The sequence below is a fragment of the Oncorhynchus tshawytscha genome, linkage group LG01 (assembly GCF_018296145.1).
Source record: "Oncorhynchus tshawytscha isolate Ot180627B linkage group LG01, Otsh_v2.0, whole genome shotgun sequence".
Lineage (NCBI taxonomy): Eukaryota > Metazoa > Chordata > Actinopteri > Salmoniformes > Salmonidae > Oncorhynchus > Oncorhynchus tshawytscha.
This window is the reverse complement of record NC_056429.1, coordinates 56,653,686-56,675,278: the sequence shown is the minus strand read 5'-3', so window position 1 is coordinate 56,675,278 and position 21,593 is coordinate 56,653,686. Positions and strand designations below refer to the sequence as shown.

Below are 21,593 nucleotides of genomic sequence, written 5' to 3'. Positions count from 1 at the left end.
TAGAGCTCAAGTGTAATAACTAGAATGTGTCTGAATTTAGCAGTTGGTGCACTGTGGGGACTTCAGGGGAGAACTCGTGAGAATGGGATACATGGGAATTTTGTTCTGACCTTCTGTAGTTAGCATTCTGTGGTAAAGTCAATCTGACATACAACAGACCACTGTGCTATTGCACAAATCTAGCTAGACATCTATCCATATAGCGAACACACGTCAAACAGTGCTAGAGAAATGGTTGAGTTCTTTTAAAACTGTATTCAGTAGCCTTTATTATGAAAAAAGAACATAGTGTTTTATATATGCAATTCTGTACTGAGATATCCCACAGGTAATGGCCAATTTGCATACACAGTCTAAGTTACTGGTACAATATATTTGCCATATAAATGTAGAATAAATTATTAAAAACAAGATGTTCCTACATATCCACCAAGAATCGCAAACAGATTATTCCGTATCATACAGTCTGGAAGTACAACATTTATTTATTTTTCAGTTTAAATGTGACATGTTGAGACAAATTTTAATGCAGAGATTAAGTCAAGACTACTCCGATAATGTATTGAAGTCTACAGAACTAGCAAATCAGATCTTACATATATACACACACACATACACACACACAATGTATATGTACATATTTTCCAATAGACTTTTTTGCGAGACAGTGAGACACTGTTGTGCAGTTGGCTGACCGCATATTGGCGAATAAACGCCTTCGAAAGGGACAGAGATCTACACTTGCTGATACAAACAGCAAAATAACCGAAAAGAAAAGAGGGGGACAGAAGAACAAAACATAATTTGACTATAGACCAACCCTGCAGTAGGAATGCAGTGAGATAGACACGCACACATTATTCTCATTAACCTTCACACAGATGGGGGTGGGGGTTCAAATGAAATCCATTGTTTCTGATGAGGTTCGGGTAAGGGTGGGGGGGGGTAAAGCCACTCCAGGAGGGTGCCAGGGGAGGTCCAGTGAGCGGCTGACCATCTGACTGCTAACAGACAGCCTGGAAAGTACTACTAATCATCAACTACCAGGGCATAAAGGGAGGGTGATAACCATACATTTTTGTTGGTAGTACAGCTACAGTACAAATTCAGGCAACTTAATTTTGTTTTCGCTCTCACACTCTCGCTCAGTTACCGTTAAGCTGGGTGGGTGAGGCATGGTGGAGAATGGGGCCAGGTGGAGGGGGGCCAGGTGGAGGTGAGGGTAGAGGTGTTGGTGGGGGTTCTCCCTCTCAGCAGCAGCCCCCCGAGGCAGGTTTGACAGGCGTACTGTCGATCTTGACATTGGACCTCTCGTTGCCTCCGGTCGTAGCCCCAGGGCCCATCCTCTTCTTTATCTCAGCAGCCATGGTCATGAAGGCCTGCTCCACATTGGTGGCGTTCTTGGCACTCGTTTCCAAGAACGGGATGCCCAGGGAGTCTGCAAACTCCTGCAAAGAATGGAATGGAGAGACTGGGTTAGAGGAGCTGCTGCATTCGTGACAGTACTGTACACTATTACTATTTTACTACTGGGTTGCAGACAAAGATCCGATTGTGTCCAGAAACATTTGGTTTGTTTGGGGGCCTCAACAAAATATCAAATTTGAAAGTTTGGAAACCACAGCTGTAGACTATTTTTTCAAATAGTTAAATAGAAAAATGCATTACTCTTGCACCATCTGATAACCCATTGACTTTGATGGAAGCCCTTACCTTTGCTGTTGTGTAATCCACCACTTTCTTTGTTGTCAGGTCACACTTGTTCCCTACCAACAGCTTGTTGACGTTTTCACTGGCGTAACGGTCGATTTCCTGTAGCCACTGCTTGACATTATTGAAGGACTCCTAGAAGAAGAAAGAGAATCACAACCAGCATGAAAGGGTAGGCAAGATATTTGTAAAGGGATCTATTCAATCAGATCCGCTTTAGCCGACATCCGCATAGTGGTTGTTTTGGCGGTGTCGGAGGTGGAAATGCGTTAAGAGCTTTCAAATCCACAAGCGGCACCTGGCATTAAACCAGACGTTGCCATTGGCTGCATAGAGTCGCATTATGAGAAACCCCATGCAGCCATGTTTACAAATTCAAACAATGGAACGTGTGATGTAATCAAGACCTCGATTTGACTGACAGAAATCCTCATTATTTTGTTTAATGATTTTCTATTTGAGCATCATTATTTCTCTATAACCTACACTTTTTCATTCTGAACTTCTAACGTGAGTGGGACAGATGTGGCGTCGGGACAATGATCAAGAGCAGCTGCTCACCGATTTGACAGCGCCAACGCAGCTACACCTTTGACACCGCGAAAACATCAGCTATGCGATTCTCGGCGATCACCGGTTAATGCTTGCTCTGATTGAATCTAGGCCTTAGTCTTTCAAAATACTAGTTAACCTGCACTCCGGAATTTCAATTAAAAACAACTAATAGTGGAAAATAATCTAGAACACTCAAACACAGTGAAAAGGTAATGGTGGACTGACCTGGTCTGTGACATCATAGACTACGATGATACCATGGGCTCCTCTATAGTAGCTGGATGTGATTGTGCGAAACCTCTCCTGCCCCGCCGTGTCCCACTGTCAGTGTCAACACACAGCAGAGACACTCAGTCACCGTCACAAATACGGGAAGGCCAAACACACACACACACACCTCTGCCAAATAGATGCTGCTTCATAGCACATTCAACTGTGACAAATAAGACCAAAACACACAAATGAGAGAAGGGTATTTCTAACTGATAATTCACCATTTTGTAGTCAACCGTGATAGTCTTAATAATGTAGGAGGCCTCTGCCTTTGGATATTTGGTGAACAGTCTAGAGTTAGGTTCTAAAATGCCTACAATGGCATTTTTTGGTCCAAATGTGGCCAGATCCTGAAATACATACTTGTTAGTGTAACGTGGAGCTTCCCCTTTACACAGTAGAGGACAATAGAGATGTGGTCGGGGGGGAGCACTTACGATTTGAAGTTTAATAGTCTTTCCGTCTAATTCTATAGTTCGTATTTTGAAGTCCACTCCGATTGTGCTAATGTAGCTTTCTGTGTATGTGTCATCCTGGGGAGAAAGGAAAGGGGAGGAGTCGGTGTGGGAACATGCAGACGTCCTGCTCAAAGTACAAATCCTTAACCTTTCATACATTCCCAGTCTAGAGAAGAAAAAAAAGGAATCCAAAAGTAGGATCATTCGCCGCAGTAGGAGAGTAAACCAGAAAATGTTGATTTAACACAGTTTTAATACTATAACATAAATACTATTTCTGTGATCGATTTGACCTTTTCACATTACAGGGCATCCAGTTCTTACCTTGTGAATTTAGTCCAATATTACATTATTATTATTATTATTATTATTAAGACTATAATTATTATTGTTAATATGACTAGGTCAGCCTTTGAACAACTAATGAGTGACGACGAGCACCTTATGAATGGCTATGAGACAGGGACGGATGAACAGAACACTTACTGCAAATCGGAGGAGAAGACAAGACTTTCCGACACCAGAGTCACCGATCAGGAGCAGCTTGAATAAATAGTCACTGTGGAGAGTAGAGATGTTTTAAAAACAGGATTCCAGGTTTCCCCACAGTTTCAACAAAAGTAGCTATAAAAAAAATGTAAAATTAAAATTACGCTAGCCTTGTCAGAAACCATTGGAAGTTTGCCTCTAAACTCTGTAGACAGCATTAGCTCTGATGGTTTCCTCAGACAGAACAGTTTCTTCTCGCTTCACCGTCTCTCAAGGAGAGATTTCATTGTATTGTTGCGTCAGACGATTCAAAAGACGCCATTGCGGTTATGTTGCTTTCAATGTCTTGGGCAAGATACTGGTGTTGGGTTAACTCTCAGCATAACTACTTTGGTCACACCACCATACAATCAGAGTGTATGAGTCTGATGTGTTATAATGCTTGCCTAACGCCTAGAAAGGTCTTTCACGCAGACCCCTTTATAGACTAGCACACCAAAGTTGAAACCAGGCTAATTCAAGCCTGAGTCCAAACACAAAGAGATGCAATCCTGCATACCTTTTTGGTGCAGAAAAGTAGACATTTCAACAGACATCTGTTGTCTGCAATTTCAGCAGACAGTGAAACATCGGGTTTGGCAGGCAAATGAAACCTCACGCTGCTAGGACCATACAGATCTGTGCACGATCAGCAAAACAAAATATCAGTGGGGGAGATCAACGTTTCAGTGCTCATGTGATACACACTCAATGGCATTTTAAAAAGGATGAAGACTGCACTGTGACTGCTGACAACATAGTATGTTAAATGGAATACAGTAGAAACTCAGTAGGCCTTTGCTCAACTTCACTAAGAAGCCTTCTTTAATTAAGCTCATGTCATATCAGCCTGATGCATGTTTAATGATTTGTTACAAACAGAGCTGCTGTCGAATTTGCCAAAGCTCTCTGTAGTTCATCAGCTCAGGTTTCAGAGTGCTGCTAACCTTGATCCGGTGTGAGAGACACCACACAGAAAAACACTTGCACAAAAATAGCCTACATAAAAACGTACACAGACAGTCAGACACACGCAGGTACATGCACACTGGGTGAAACGAGGCCGGGGGACCTGCGCAGCAACTCACAGTGAGGAGGAAGAGGTGAGGGCTGAGGTGTGAACTTAAGACTGGGTTGACATGGGGCTGTGAGCTCTGGTGATGGTCACCAATATCAACGTGTGACAGACAGCGGTAGCCTTAATGACGATGTTCTTAGATTCAAAATGGGACATCTTATCAAACTGGCTTTCACAGCGTAACAATGTAGCAAACGGGTATGAGCTTGCCAAACACTGATCTTCAAACGATCGGTAAAACACTAAAACACCATTCCTTGGCCCACTGATGCTTGCTAAAATACACCAATTCAGGCTATGCTCATTTACAGTTGAAGTCAGAAGTTTACATACATTTTAGCCAAATACAATTAAACACAGTTTCACAAATCCTGACATTTAATCCCGTCTTAGGTCAGTTAGGATCACCACTTTATTTTTTATTTCACCTTTATTTAACCATGTAGGCCAGTTGAGAACAAGTTCTCATTTACAACTGCGATCTGGCCAAGATAAAGCAAAGCAGTGCGACAAACACAGAGTTACACATTGAATAAACAAACGTAGTCAGTAACACAATAGAAAAAAAGTCTATATATAGTGTGTGCAAATGGTGGGAGGAGGTAAGGCAATAAATAGGCCATAGTAGCAAAGTAATGACAAATTAGCAAATTAACACTGGAGTGATAGATGTGTAGAGGATGATGTGAAAGTTGAAATAATGGTGAGCAGAAAAGTAAATAAAAACAATTTGGGGACGAGGTAGGTAGATTGTATGGGCTATTTACAGATGGGCTGTGTACAGCTGCAGTGATCGATTAGCTGATGCTTAAAATTAGTGAGGGAGATATGTCTCCAACATCAGCGATTTTTGCAATTCGTTCCAGTCATTGGCAGCAGAGAACTGGAAGGAAAGGCGGCCAAAGTAGGTGTTGGCTTTGGGGATGACCAGTGAGATATACCTGCTGGAGCGCATGCTACGGGTGGGTGTTGTTATCGTGACCAGTGAACTGAGAAGGCGGAACTTTACCTAGCAAAGACTTATAGATGACCTGGAGCCAGTGGGTCTGGCGACGAATATGTAGCGAGGGCCAGCCGACGAGAGCATACAAGTCGCAGTGGTGGGTGGTATATGGGGCTTTGGTGACAAAATGGATAGCACTGTGATAGACTGCATCCAGTTTGCTGAGTAGAGTGTTGGAGGCTATTTTGTAAATTACATCGCCGAAGTTGAGGATCAGTAGGATAGTCAGTTTTACACGGGTATGTTTGGCGGTGTGAGTGAAGGAGGCTTTGTTGCGAAATAGGAAGGCGATTCTACATTTAATTTTGGATTGGAGATGTTTACTATGAGTCTAGAAGGAGAGTTTACAGTCTAACCAGACACCTAGGTATTTGTAAATGTCCACATATTCTAAGTCAGAACCGTCCAGAGTAGAGGTCGGCCGATTTTTCAACGCCAATACCGATTATTGGAGGACCAAAAAAGCCGATGCCGATTAAATTTTAACAATGTATTTGTAATAATGACAATTACAACAATACTGAATGAACACTTATTTTAACTTAATATAATACATCAATAAAATCAATTTAGACTCAAGTAGATAATGAAACATGTTCAATTTGGTTTAAATAATGCAAAAACAGTGTTGGAGAAGAACGTAAAAGTGCAATATGTGCTATGTAAGAAAGCTAACGTTTCAGTTCATTTCAGTTCGTTATTGATTGAATGTTTTTTATAAGATAAGTTTAATGCTAGCTAGCAACTTACCTTGGCTTACTGCATTCGCGTAACAGGCAGTCTCCTTGTGGAGTGCAACGAGAGAGAGGCAGGTCGTTATTGCGTTGGACTAGTTAACTGTAAGGTTGCAAGATTGATCCCCCGAGCTGACAAGGTGAAAATCTGTCGTTCTGCCCCTGAATGAGGCAGTTAACCCACCTTTCCTAGGCCGTCATTGAAAATAAGAATGTGTTCTTAACTGACTTGCCTCGTTAAATAAAGATTAAATAAAAAGGTGTAAAAATAAATAAATCGGCACCCCAAAATACAGATTTCCGATTGTTATGAAAACTTGAAATCAGCTCTAATTAATTGGCCATTCCGATTAATCGGTCGACCTCTAATTGTGATACAGTGAATTATAAGTGAAATAATCTGTAAACAATTGTTGGAAAGATTACTTGTGTCATGCACAAAGTAGATGTCCTAACCAACTTGCCAAAACTATAGTTTGTTAATTAACAAGACATGTGTGGAGTGGTTGAAAAACGAGTTTTAATTTACATACACTCCAACCTAAGTGCATGTAAACTTCCGACTTCAACTGTATATGAGCTGAAACCCCAGTAGGATGGACCCATGACGACAACAAAATGCTGAGCATTTCCAGTCCATACATCCTGTCCCACTCCCAACCGTGTGAATTAGGGAAGCATCATCAGCAAAGCCTATAAAATTAGGTCAGACCAGCAAAAGACAAACATCTAGAAACTATACAGCTATTGTCCACTCATGTTCAGTTCTAACCAAAGCACACACACACACAGTTCTCTCAACCCCCTCCACTCGGTTTGCTGCATTTATTTAACAGGGGCATGTGCTACGCAATGTGCCATACAACTAGGCTACACACAGAAAGGTACGGAAACTCCAGTAAGCTGATTAAGCATTCCACAATAGAGGGGAATTCAGATCGGACCCTCCTCCACTCTCTCCAGTCGTCAAAGGAAGGCAGGCAGGCTCGGATGAACCTGGGCGACGCTCTAGAAACTAGAACCTGGGCAACGCTCAAGAAACTCTGAGGCAGCCCTGTTTCCTGCCTCCCTGTCATTTTCCCCCCTCGCCCATTGTTATGAATTACAGTCATGCAGTCTTCGTTAAGCAGATGGTTGAGGACAACAATGACAGGCCCTGTGAAAGGCTAGTAGTACCGCTGACTAGTCTTGCAAGAGAGGGGGAAATAGCCTACAGCAAAAATCTGTCTACCCCACTATCACAGTCAGCATTTTAAGTGGGATTGGATGATACTGTGTATGCTTCAAAGACAGACACACCAAGCCGCCCACCATTATTCGACTTCCACATCAGCTGCTCAGCTCCGGCAGACAAAAGATGGGCTAGAGAGCAAGGCAAAGATAATGAAAGCAAGTGCTCTGCAAAAATACACACTAGGACTGGGATTTGCCTGGGATCTGATGAGACGATATTATCACGATACTTAAGTGCCAATACGGTTTCTATTGTGATTCTCACGATTATATGTATTGCGATTTGATATTCCAAACATATTGCTGACTATACACTAAGTGTACAACCATTACAAACACCTTCCTAATATGGAGTTTGCATCCCAAATAATATTGCGATATTTAACTGTCGACAACCCCCCCTCCCCCAATCATCACTAAAACGCACTGCATCAGATATAGCCTGTTTTCTGCGGGCTATTAACTGGGAACTCAGAGAACCCCCTGGTTGACCAGGTGAATTTGAGTCCATGGATCCATGGAAGCAGTGTGGGGATGGATAAGTAGCATACCTCTTGCAAGGACTTCAGTGCAACAAAAGATGCTGAGGGAGGTGTTAAGGGCTGGGGACAATACCCTATGAAAGTCCAGCCTACTTCCTGGTACATTATACAGAGCCATGAGTGCATAGAACTCCCATCTCATATAAACGCAAGTGAACAGCAAACCTTGTTTCAAAAAACAAATAAAGCAACACCTCACAACACAACGCCTCTCCCCCATGTGGCCTACTTGTTGTGTGTTTGTACTGACATGTGATAGATGCAAACACAGACGGGTCCACAGACGATGCAATCTCAACCACACTGCACACTGCCCTAACCCATCTGGACAAGAGGAATACCTATGTGAGAATGCTGTTCATCGACTACAGCTCGGCATTCAACACCATAGTACCCTCCAAGCTCGTCATCAAGCTCGAGACCCTGGGTCTCGACCCCGCCCTGTGCAACTGGGTACTGGACTTCCTGACGGTCCGCCCCCAGGTGATGATGGTAGGCAACAACATCTCCTCCCCGCTGATCCTCAACACTGGGGCCCCACAAGGGTGCGTTCTGAGCCCTCTCCTGTACTCCCTGTTCACCCACGACTGCGTGGCCATGCACACCTCCAACTCAATCATCAAGTTTGCGGACGACACAACAGTGGTAGGCTTGATTACCAACAACGACGAGGCGGCCTACAGGGAGGAGGTGAGGGCCCTCGGAGTGTGGTGTCAGGAAAATAACCTCACACTCAAAGTCAACAAAACTAAGGAGATGATTGTGGACTTCAGGAAACAGCAGTGGGAACACCCCCCTATCCACATCGATGGAACAGTAGTGGAGAGGGTAGCAAGTTAAGTTCCTCGGCATACACATCACAGACAAACTGAATTGGTCCACTCACACAGACAGCATCGTGAAGAAGGCGCAGCAGCGCCTCTTCAACCTCAGGAGGCTGAAGAAATTCGGCTTGTCACCAAAAGCACTCACAAACTTCTACAGATGCACAATCGAGAGCATCCTGGCGGGCTGTATCACTGCCTGGTACGGCAACTGCTCCGCCCTCAACCGTAAGGCTTCAGAGGGTAGTGAGGTCTGCACAACGCATCACCGGGGGCAAACTACCTGCCCTCCAGGACACCTACACCACCCGATGTTACAGGAAGGCCATAAAGATCATCAAGGACATCAACCACCCGAGCCACTGCCTGTTCACCCCGCTATCATCCAGAAGGCGAGGTCAGTACAGGTGCATCAAAGCTGGGACCGGGAGACTGAAAAACAGCTTCTATCTCAAGGCCATCAGACTGTTAAACAGCCACCACTAACATTGAGTGGCTGCTGCCAACACACTGACACTGACTCAACTCCAGCCACTTTAATAATGGGAATTGATGGGAAATGTAAATATATCACTAGCCACTTTAAACAATGCTACCTTATATAATGTTACTTACCCTACATTATACATCTCATATGCATACGTATATACTGTACTCTATATCATCGACTGCATCCTTATGTAATACATGTATCACTAGCCACTTTAACTATGCCACTTTGTTTACATACTCATCTCATATGTATATACTGTACTCGATACCATCTACTGTATCTTGCCTATGCTGCTCTGTACCATCACTCATTCATATATCCTTATGTACATATTCTTTATCCCCTTACACTGTGTATAAGACAGTAGTTTTGGAATTGTTAGTTAGATTACTTGTTGGTTATTACTGCATTGTCGGAACTAGAAGCACAAGCATTTCGCTACACTCGCATTAACATCTGCTAACCATGTGTGTATGTGACAAATAACATTTGATTTGATTTGAACACGTGTTAATTAAATAAAATGTCAATTATAAAGTCTTGTCTTTTTCGTTGTGTCAGACCCCAGTAAGACTAGCTGTTGCCATTGGAGTCGGCTAACAGGGATCCTAATAAATCTAGTCCCGTACTGTTTTTGAATGGGCTTCAAAATGATATGCCATGAAAACATGGTCATTTAAGATGTGGCAATTTCCTGTACGTGGACAGTATGTGTTACTACATTACACAACCTCACATTGACTACATCGAATGAGGGTAATTACACATCCTTTCTACCTCCGATTAGTGATGTTAGTATACAAGCTTATAGTAAAAACAATGACAAAATCAATTTAAAATAGATAAATATCATTGGTTTTGTACAGTTGATTCTGTCATACCCGCTGGCCGTCTCAAACTCAAACGGCAGGGAAAATTCAAGACTCTCTCCGTATAAAAGTAGCTGATCTCACACCAATACATGGATCTGCGAGTCAAACTATCACTCAAATAGAAACCAACCCTAGTCACTGTTGATATACTACAGCGGGTGGTGATTTGTTTAAGTTGAATAACAAAGCAACTGATTTGTTTCCTTCCCTGTTTCGGCAGCCTCGCAAAACTTCCATCTAACATTCTGGATGAAGGTCTTCAGCAAATTCTCTTCTAACCAGTGTTATAAAAAGTATTCTCAGATTCTGTGTGGCCTTTGAATAGTGTTAGTTTAAATAGTGCATACACCCCAAACGTTTGCCCTTGCTCTATTGACTTAAATAAATAAATATATATATATTTACATTTTAACAGACAACGGGAAGCAGCGACGGCATTAATTTCAACTTATGTTTCAGGAATATAAATGAACTTTTCACATTCATTTCCAATAGTATTCTACTTAATTAAACGTTAGGTAAAAACTGCTGAATGAGTCCAAAACTGTTATATGATTTATTTATTTTTATGATTTACTAGAAAAATACATTTTTTTTTTGTTGCTTCAAGGGTGATAAGGGGCATACAACTAATTGTCCTTCACAGAAAATACATAAGTGCAACACATTCAGCAGAAAATAGCTTCATTTTCAGATGTGCAAAGCTATTTGGCTAGCAGCCACACTAGTAAATGAGCGTACAATGAAAAAGCAAGGTCTTTTTGGCAAAAACGATGCATAGCCATCATATTTCTAACGTTTATCATAGAAAGAATGCTGCCAGCTACATTTCCTAAATGTTTTGCTTGAAGTTAATCTTGAATTTTAATTGAATAAAAGTAGGCTACACCGAGAAAAGTACCAGAGAAAGTAGCTACACATCAGTCAAGAGCGCCGTCTGCTGATAGAAAGCACATTTCGCAACCCATTATCTCAATACCAAATCATTTATGGGTAACAAATAAGTACTTTCCCGTGATTGTTTTCAATAAAAATGGTCAAAAATAAACAAAAATAGCTTCTTAGCAAAGGTAAATTTCTCAAGCAAGAATTTAGCTAGGACTGTTTAGGATAGGTCTGAGTTGGGAGGGGAAAAATGTGTAGTTATTGGCAGAGAGTTTTGGAACTCTCTCTCATTGGTTTATTAACTAATATACCGCATGGCGATGTCACCATGGGAGGCCAAAAGTCCATCCCACCAAACAGGTTGAAATTTCAGGCACTCTTTTCAAACAGCTCTTACACTAAAAGGTCATCAATTTCACAGTATTACTCCAACTGCATAGTGTAGATATGTATAACACAGGAAAATACCATTTTGGACTGCACTTGGCCTTTAAAAGTTCAATAACAACTTATGAATAATGTACCCCTTGAGGTCTCAAAGAAATAACTGATCAAAAGAGAACCACTGCGCTCTCCCAGAAGCAAGGGCTGGATATATCAATTAAATTCTGTATTTCCACATGGTTTAAACTAAGAATTAGATTTCACCTTGTTCCTATAAGCCACATTTAGACTGTACAAGAACAATGTTCTTAGCAGATTTTGCATATCATTTATGAGTTGGCCCCACACATTTATGAACGGCTTTGCCTGATGTCCTTCGCGGTGGGCTGGCTCATGAATTGATGTGATGTATTTAGGTGAGCAGACACCTGGGGCAGTTGATTTGAGAGTTGCCCTTCGTGCCCGCCCCCGCCCCCATACCCTGTAATTCTGTTTATTTTTGTGACAAATTTGTATACAGGTACACCAGAGGGGCCAATGATTGGCAGATGAGTGGCAACCCTGATTAGAAGCACCTGCTTCTCATCTGTTGTTCTTTAGAAATACTTTTTTGATTGAAAGAGAATTGTACCTACACACTGAAGGCTGTAAAGCCGAAACGTCTGTACGCTATCCTTGATGCAGTAAAAAATTCATAAACATTGAATAATGAAGTAAGCTTTATGCAACATCTGAGTGCGAACCCATTAAACCTGTCTCAAATAAAATGTTATCCTGTCTCTAAATGGGGGTAACAGCCTAGTGTGCCTGTCAAAAAAGGAAATGGCTACCCTTGCAATGCAAAGGCATAGTCACTATCTTGTGTAATCAGAATAGATTCTGAAGAACATTACAAATCAGATGTTCACTGCCATGCCATGCAGTGGGACTGTTGAATAGATTAGATTTTTATTTTTTAACTGAGCTAAAATACATACTAAATATGTATCATAAAACACCAACCTATATGTCTAAACCACAGGATTCCGGTAATTGCCAACATGTTTAGAGGGATGGTAGACGAACCCGTGGCTTGCCCAACAACCCAATGAGTGTGTTGAAAGAGGCATGTCATATTGCATGTGACCTACACATGACTGACTCAGGATGTAGAGAGTGGGTGGGTGCCACTGACTCCTATCCTGTCATATTGCTTAGTTGCTTTCCACTTGAGGGCCAAATTCACAGAATAACATGGATGTAACGTTAGAGAATCAATCACAATGCTGAATTCACTCATTTGGTTTATTGTCAATGTAGTTAACTAGCATCAACCAGTGTACTAGCTAGCTACATTGCCTAACTAGCAAGGAGTTAAGTTACCACTGTGTAGTATAGCCACAGATGAAATCGTTATAGATATAAATAGCTAGCTAGCATTTATTATTGACCACCACCAATTATACCACCAATATTTACCACCACCATTATTGACCAAGTGCACAAAAGGCTGCAGTAATATAACGTTACACATTGGGATATTGACTTGACTGGCTAATGTTAACTAGTTAGATAGCGATAATCACAACATATCTAATGACATGTACAGTAACGTTAGCTAGTTGACGTGTGCTTTGCCAGGCTACTAGAATAAAAAGGTAACTAGCTAAGTAACTTACATTAGTTAGTACTACGTTACCAACTATACTTAACTACTCTGCCCTAGCAGTTAACTAATTAATTTTTAATAACTATGCCGGTGCTAGTTAGCAACTAAGTTAACTAGCTGACTGTAAACACATTTATTGACATTGACTAACTTGTGTGAAACGTTAATATGACCTCAACAAACAACACAGTGACTAATGGTAGCTAGCTAACTAACTAACTAGTTTGCACTTTTTAGATGGACAGAACACAAACAGGTCAGATAATGTTAGCTGTGTAGCTAGCAGAACAGCTAGGTTAGCTAACGTTCAGTTAGCTACTGTACTTACTATTCGGGATTCATCTTGGACTCGTCACAGTAAATCCCCTTTCCTTATAAAACGGCACTCCCTTTCGCTCTGAAATTTTTTAAATAAATAGTTAACTAGCTAATTCCTTTGGAGGAAAAATAAAAGTAACTAACTAGCTGGCAAGGTATTCATCCAAACCCAGGCTAGTTGTCGTGAAACCAAAATGGCTGCTAGTATCAACCAGGAAATAGCAACTCAAACACTGAACAGAGAAGCCCTAGACGCAAGATCAGCGATTCTCAGAAATCGTAGTTTGTTCCTAAAGGCTCGTCTTATATTGAGTATGTTCTGCCGTGCCGAATATGACTACACTACCCTAATGACAATGTAGCTAGGAAACTAGGCTGGTCGATGTTTCGTTTGCCCCTTGCGCTTGCTGTCAAAGTCTACGTCATTACTAGTGAAACGTGGCAAAATTTTGGCGTGAATCACTCTGGTCTGGGAAAATCAATTACATGACCCCCCCATCTAGATTAATTAAGATTAATCAAGCCTATCATATGTGATTAAATTAATCATAAAAAGAGTGCTCAAAAAACAAATTGTTCCTCTGTCAATAGGTTCTCAAAATGTACAGTATGACCCTGATAGTCTGTTGGATGAGTAAATTAATGACAAGGACCACATGGAGGATACAATGGCAAAACTAACGGAAGGCACAGACCAGGTCCCTCATGAAATTGACCAGTCACATCAGATCATGCATCGACAAAGGTTAGCTAAATGTTTATGTTCAGAAGGATCTTCCATCCTGAATGGTTGAGTCATAGTTAGTGTGGGTGACATCATGTCAGCCTAGGATGGTCACCTGTCAGGACCTGCACAGGTATGAGTCAGTCAGCCCATAAACTGTGCATGTTAAAGGCGTTAAAAATTTCACAAGTAGGCTAAAGATATAAACTTCCTTTCCACAGATTGGGGGAAATAAGTATGCTACATACCATTATAACATTATTTTCATACCTGTGTGTAGGCCTACTTTAAAATATTATTTCAGACAGCACTATTAGACCCTTATAGTAAACATAAAATAGTTTTATTATCAATTACTATCAATACAATTCAAGACATCACTGTTAACAATGACACACCCTTTATTTTACTGTACATGTGTCACATTTTTCTGTGCCCTCCATTTCTGTGGAATTTGGAAGCTGAGTACTTGTTTCCACATAGTCCTTCCCCTGGATCCAGAATGTGTAGGGAAACTCCACTGAAGAGGCAGCCCCTACTTCACCCTAGAGGATAGGTTTCAATCTAGTGTTAGGGAGTCGAGAAGACAGAAAGACCCAATCTGTTTTTTTGTGCAACTTAATTTATTTATATAACAATGACTACTCTGTATCTCTATAATATAGTACTAAGAGTAGAAAAGATACCTTCACGTTCAGGGCGATGAGTCCAATCTCAAAGCACTTGTCCGGGGCAGTCCTCCTGATGATGTCATCCAGGACAGTGTAACAGGCCATGTTGGGTGATGACCCCTGGGGGAGACAGAAAGTCAGTTGAGGTAAGGGTGGCCAAAAGTTCCAGGCAGGCTAATGCTGTGTGAATAATAGCTGGCTAGTTAGATTTCATGGGACAGTGTGGCTGCTCAAACATCTCAACCACAGGGCACATCAAACCTACACCTGACTCAGTATAAGGTTGACAAAGTAAAAGGATTTATGACTTGATAATCTCATAACACTACCTGTTTCATCAGTTGAACAGCGTGGAAGCTTGGGCAATGACACATTATTTTATCACCATCACCTGTGGCTGATAAGAGAAGTCTTTAGAAAATATATAATATAATAAAAAATGTATTTGAGCATTCAAAGAAAAGATCATCCAAATAGTTCACATACCTGCCGCAGCTCCCACCTGAAAAAGTGAGCAGGGTTATACAATGACAGAGATGACAGTCATAGAAAAATGTGCCTGTTACACTTGGTGTGAACCTGCAATCTGACTGTTACTTCAGTTGGAATATTTTAAACCACTTTCAATTCAACATGCGTTTCCCTTGCTCCAGTGTTTTTTGATCATAAGGATAATTGATCATAAGGATGTTAAACTGTGGTGAATTGGCTATGAATGAGATTCCCTTTAAGCGTACTGAAACCGATACATTAACATAACAATAGTGTATTAAAACTTTACATAAACCTGCAATCTTTGTAGGATTAACAAACATGCAGTAAAATGGATTCATTGTGTAGTGTGTCACAACACAATTATCCAGAAAAGGCTACTAAAAAACAGAGAGGGAAAGAAGTTCATCAGTGTGTGCAGTTCTTTGACTGAGTTGATTTTGGTAGCTGTAAGCTTGCCATGTGTTCAGCGTATAGGCCACATCCAGGTAGGGGTGAGTCTCCCACCCTCCCTGGTGATTTGAAGGGGGCCCCTGAAGTAGAAACTCCTGAAAAACAGGACATGAGCAAAATCAGCTGAATCATATTACTACAACCTAACCTCATACTGTAGCTACGATGGAAGTATCTCTAGACTCTGAAAATAAATACTCAACTACTGGAGCTTGCAATATGTCTTTTACATAATAAATAAGAAAGAGCAAGAGAAAAAACAGAAGACACCAACTTCCTCACCAACAGTTATGTTCCCCATGTTGTCTAACGCTATAAGTCCTGTTGAGAAAGGGAAGAAGTTGTTAGATCTGATACTAAATATGTAACCTGCACTTTTAGACCTGCTTCCACAGATGTTTTGTACCAACTTGTCTTGCAGGAATGGTCAGTAATAATAACTTAAAAAATATATTAAAAAAAGAGAAAGTGGGGTTATTTAACCTAGATGAGAAACTTTGATATTGGAGATGGGGGAATCGAGACTATTGTAAAGAGATTCCAGATTCAAAACAGTAGGTGCCAGGTTAGGGATCCATAAATAATGTAATATACAACTAAGACTAATGTGATTATTTGGATTAGGACTCCCCCTAGAGGACCAAACAATTTAATGCACAAGTCTCAGTCACATTTATCAGTCATTTTCAGTTGTTACAGTAGATGTTCTACTGTCACTCAATGCTCTACAATGAGCAGGAAGATCATGATAAATCAACATTTAAAAAAATTAAGTTTCAGTTCTCACCAAGTGTGTCATGTCCACTGACACTTTGCTTCTGTTCCAGAAATTCCTGCAAGAATGAACAAGATTTATAATTTGTAGTTTTCCAACATCTGTCATTTATATTTAAAATGGTTAGCCATGCCATTTTCCCCCAGGGAGTATTGGTACCTGGTAAGCCTTGGCTGAGTGTGCACTCAGCATGTTGTCATTGGGCTCTATAGTAAAGCCCTGCTCCCTGGCAAAAGCTACTGCTCCCTCCCCAACAAGCAGACTGTGGGGGCTTCTGTCCATCACCCTACGAGCCACCCGCACCGGAGCCCCAACCCTGGAAACCATAGTTTCATACCGTTACATTTATTAATGGGCATCCCTATGACTATTCATTTTCACAGACATCTCTTTCCCATGCCATGGCAGTGGTTTTAGCATGTGGTTCACTCACCCCCGTAGTGCTGCGACTGCCCCGAACCTGCCAGTGATGCCCTCCATGATGGCAGCATCACACTCCAACACTCCCCCACTGTTAGGGAATCCTCCCCTCCCCACAATGTGAAGCCCAGTCTTTGGATCATCTTCAACATCTGGAAGAAATTCAAGAGTTTCACAATGGACATAAGACATGCTGCACTGCGGAACTGTAGTAGATGAGTCACCCACGCCAACTCATGCCAACCTGCCATGGCCTCCTCTACAGCATCTGTGGCGTGTCCTCCAGCAGTAATCAGGGACCGTATTCTCTCCACGGAAGGCTGAGAGAAACCCCATGTCCCCACAGCTGCCATGGTTCCGCTGTCTGAAGAACTCTACTGGGTCTAGGAGGACAAAACACAGGGTTATAGTCCCAATCCATATACTAATTCAAGTCCCCACATCCAAGGCCTGGGATAAACAAATGAGTAAATAAACAAATGGATTAATGATTCACTACTAGCACTTTCCTCTCATCATCTTCTTTCCTTCATGAGTCATCACCATTGGAAATGCTGGATTGATGAAAGCAAGAGATCCCTACCTATGCATTTACTGGGCAAAATAAAAGGGGTTGTAGAATATGGACATGACCAAGGATTAAACCCACTGATTTCACCACAACCAGTATAGGTTGGCATCTCTATACGACTCTGGATACAACAAATAGGCTACAAATCATCATTAGATTCTGAGAGGATCCTTGGTTTAAGTTATGCAACTGCCATGCTTGTAATGATTATTGCATGTTTGTTTACATCAGTACTTGGAAGAGGGTAGCTGCTTTTAACAACGGGGGTGTATTTACATACACTAGCGTTGCTCCCAACTGTATTGGGTTGCACAAAAACAGGGAATTAGAGACCTTCCAAACGTGGGTCTGTTATAGACCCATTTCTTCTCTGCTTACCTCATGTCAAAATAAAAGTCCCCCCACAAGTTGTTCATTTTTTGACCACATGACGCATGTGCATAACTATTATTTATTTATATTCCCCGTCATAGTGACCAACCGACCGGCACAGTAAATCGAAATGGAATTGTATTTAACTCGCTTCCTGCGCACTGTTTTTGTGCAACCCAATACAATTGGGCTCAAAGCTAGTGTATGCATTGTAAATACACCCGCGTTGCTAAAAGCAGCTAGAGAGACTGGGTCCAAAGGCTATACATCGCCTACCTTCGTTCTCTTTCAGCTTCCCTGTACAGTACAACTCACATATATTATTTATGCTTATTTATGTTAAACGAAGCTGCCAATATATTTTAAAAAACAGAACAAGAAAAATAGAACCACTGTATAATGTTGTCTACCACTTGCCAACGAAAGTGATTTTCTTCTTCGATGAAGAAAACTGTGGTTGGCATCCACTGTTGCATTACCGCCACCTACTAGACTGGAGTTGAACTCTCTTAATACATTGTTTAAAAAACATTTTTTATAGCCTACCATCTGACACTACACTCACAAATTTAAAAATATATATTAATAAATAAAACCACCCTACTCCATTATTTAAATATATTTAGTCCTACTTCAGGCCAACAGCCTGAAAGGATGGAATATCACCACTTAACACACCCTGTAACTCTTCTGACGTCAAGTCTCGCGCACCCAAATACCTCTCTGCAGCTACCACCATAACCTCAATTTTCTGCAATTTACATTCCATCCCTGCAGTACAGTTGATAATCATTGCTATATCACTTGTTGGCTTATTTCTCTGTACTGGTACAGCTCTACTACGCACACCACTGCTCTCAGGATCATGGATCATTTGATATCATGGATGGTCAGTCCTTGCATCCATAGCTCTGTCTATTAATCTGAGAGTGTTTTTTTTCCAAAACAGAGGTGGGGCAACCTTTTTGACATTGTTTCATCTGTGGATTTGCCCTTTAAACAGCTCAAGATATCAGTGTCACTAACAAAAATGTAAACAATAGGCCTGTAGCAAATGCAGCATATGGCTTTTATTTTTCACATGTAAATAGCCCTTTTCAGTAGTGCTCAAATCGTGCCATTCTATGTGCGCAGCATTTATTTTTCAACTCGAATCAATGAGCCCAATCAGTCCCCCATGACAACAAAATCCTGAAAAACAGAGTAGAGCTGTTTAGTAAGTACTTAGTTTTGGGGTCATGCTCAGGTTAAACAATTTGGCTAATCTATACTTCCATATTTCCAAATTCTATTCTTGAAGATCAAGGGCTATAACATTTATTGGAATGACTGAAATTCTAATAAACTTTGGTTTTTAATGTAAAGATATAATTTAATCGTATTATTATATGTAGTAGAAAGCGAAGGGTTAGAAGAAGCCTACATAACCAAGCCATAAAGTAAAATATAACATCCATATATGGCCAGCTATGTATACTTTAACATTGATTTATCCTGCAATAGATGCCGTTCAATTGGTAACATACATTTTTGTCATCTTCTAATGCTTCTTAAGGGGAAAGTAATCTAAATGTAACAGAATGTAATCAGATTACGTTACTTGGGTAACTTGGGTTTGGGTAATCCAAAAGTTACATTACTGATTACAGTTTTGGACAGGTAACTGTAATGGATTACATTTAGAAAGTAATCTACCCAACCCTGTCGACATCCCATACTCCCCACCTCTTCCTTTCCTGACTGGTGCATTACGATAAAATTGCCTCATCTTACTACTAGCATCCCACTCCCTTTGCCAAAGATCAAGCCCTTTTGCCCGGATCAAGAACTTGAATTCTCTTTGGCTCAGCGAGAGCTGAATATCTACTCCTTCTCTCCTCACAGCACTCTTAGCCACCACATCGTCCTTCTCATTACCCTCCTGACCCACATGGACGGGAACCGAGAAAAATCTTACCACCACCCCCATCCTCTCCAATCCCAATAACAGCACCATCATCTTCACAAACAAGTCTGTCATATCCGACCTGCCCATCTTCACATTACTCAACACTGCCGTCGAATCAGAGCAGATCACCACTCTGAGTGGTTTCACCTCCTCCACCCATTTCAAACCTAGCCAACTCGGCTGCATACACTGACACATAATCAGTTGACCGCTTACATACTCTAAGATTGAAATATGGGATGTACACTCCTGCCCCCACCCTAACACTGACTAGATCCTTTGAATCATCTGAATATATCCTTAAAATTAATAAAAACTGATTATCTATATATCTCTCCACACACCGTCTCACGCACCTTCCTACACTTAACTTTAATATGCTCAACATCTCCAACGTAAGCCTCTCATCAAACCACATACCTAAATACACCCAACCTATATCCTGTCCGTATATTTGTAGCCTAACATCTTCAAACTTCCTCCTAGAATACACCATAAAGCAGGACTTGGCCATAGACATCCTAAACCCCCATGTTAGAGACCAATCTTCCACAACTCTCACAACTTCTTGCATCTTCCTCATCACATACAGTATTTCACATTCCCACCTCTCTTCCATAAAAAAATACACAGCACTCATCACCTCTTTTATTTTCAGGGCCTCTCCTATCTCTGTACTAACTGTCACCAGGGCATCCATGGCAGACATCCCTCTCCTGAACCCACTCAGTGCTACGCTCATCAAACCCTTAAGAATGGCTTGACAGTCCTGACAGTCCCCGGGAGCTGGAGTGGTGTCACACTTTTTCCCCATCCCTAGCATTGCACAGCTGATTAAATAAATTGCATTCATGATTAGTTGATTGATGGAGTCAGGTGTTTTAGCTGGGGCTGGGGGAAAATGTGACACCAATCAGGCCCCCGTGGACTGTCATGACTCTCCATACAGTGGATCAAAGGACCCATCAGCTAGGCAAATGCTTGGGGATAGCCAGACCCCCTCTCTCCCACAGAAGAGGGGAAGGGGGGGCTGGCTCTGCCGGTCTTGACACCTTAACACTGGGTTGTATATTTAGAGAGAACATTCTCTTCCTTTCCCTGCAGTATTGGAAGACTGAAACTTCTTTGTTACAGAGAGTGTGGCCCACCTAAAAACTATTACATCAAAAGATTGGACATTGGAACATTATTTCTGAAATTCAAATGTTTGGAATGGTTGGTGGGGATGTAAAGAATAAACATGTCATATTGTTTATTATTTTGTGATGTCATTAAGGATGGTATAACTAAATAACTGTATCCCTGAGGGTGTACACATTCTAGTTGTCAGGTTTGCATCTAAATGTTGTATAAAATATATGATTATGTATGATAATACTTTTGGGAAGATAGCAATGTGATTTTAGATTAGATAATTGTTTTCCATATAAACTTGTGAAAAATTAGTAACCATGCCCAAGTGAGCACAGGCATTGTGTTCGCGTGATGGAACGCCCCCTTTTTATAAAAGCCTTTGTAACTAAATTTCCATGAGACCAGCCAACATACAGCGCGAGCTGAACATGATAAATGGTTTAAACTCTACAGACCAGAAAACGTGAGACAGTAGTCCATACGTTTGAAATGTTG

The 21,593-nt window shown here is 41.2% G+C and overlaps 2 protein-coding genes across 4 annotated transcripts; both read right to left on the bottom strand.

The window, feature by feature from the left end:
* Positions 1-252: 252 nt before the first annotated feature.
* rab1ab (RAB1A, member RAS oncogene family b) lies at positions 253-13,958 on the bottom strand. Its single transcript, XM_042323437.1, has 6 exons — positions 13,549-13,958; positions 3,483-3,555; positions 2,976-3,071; positions 2,491-2,586; positions 1,714-1,845; positions 253-1,448 (listed from the first exon to the last, which is right to left on the bottom strand). Exons 1-6 carry the CDS (start codon positions 13,560-13,562, stop codon positions 1,251-1,253), a joined length of 609 nt encoding a protein of 202 aa, XP_042179371.1. The 5' UTR covers positions 13,563-13,958; the 3' UTR covers positions 253-1,250.
* Positions 13,959-14,586: 628 nt separating this feature from the next.
* Positions 14,587-18,470, bottom strand: zgc:153169 (uncharacterized protein LOC767799 homolog). 3 transcript variants are annotated; one of them, XM_024425763.2, is made up of 11 exons: positions 18,293-18,470; positions 17,318-17,456; positions 17,087-17,225; positions 16,813-16,969; positions 16,666-16,711; positions 16,161-16,199; positions 15,885-15,973; positions 15,420-15,435; positions 15,263-15,324; positions 14,949-15,053; positions 14,587-14,807 (listed from the first exon to the last, which is right to left on the bottom strand). In XM_024425763.2, exons 2-11 carry the CDS (start codon positions 17,424-17,426, stop codon positions 14,664-14,666), a joined length of 906 nt encoding a protein of 301 aa, XP_024281531.1. In that variant the 5' UTR covers positions 17,427-17,456; positions 18,293-18,470; the 3' UTR covers positions 14,587-14,663. The 3 variants fall into 3 exon arrangements, with proteins under 3 accessions (XP_024281531.1, XP_024281523.1, XP_024281539.1); XM_024425755.2 differs by having other exon boundaries at positions 15,263-15,330; positions 18,293-18,469; XM_024425771.2 differs by having other exon boundaries at positions 14,735-14,826; positions 15,263-15,330.
* Positions 18,471-21,593: the final 3,123 nt, after the last annotated feature.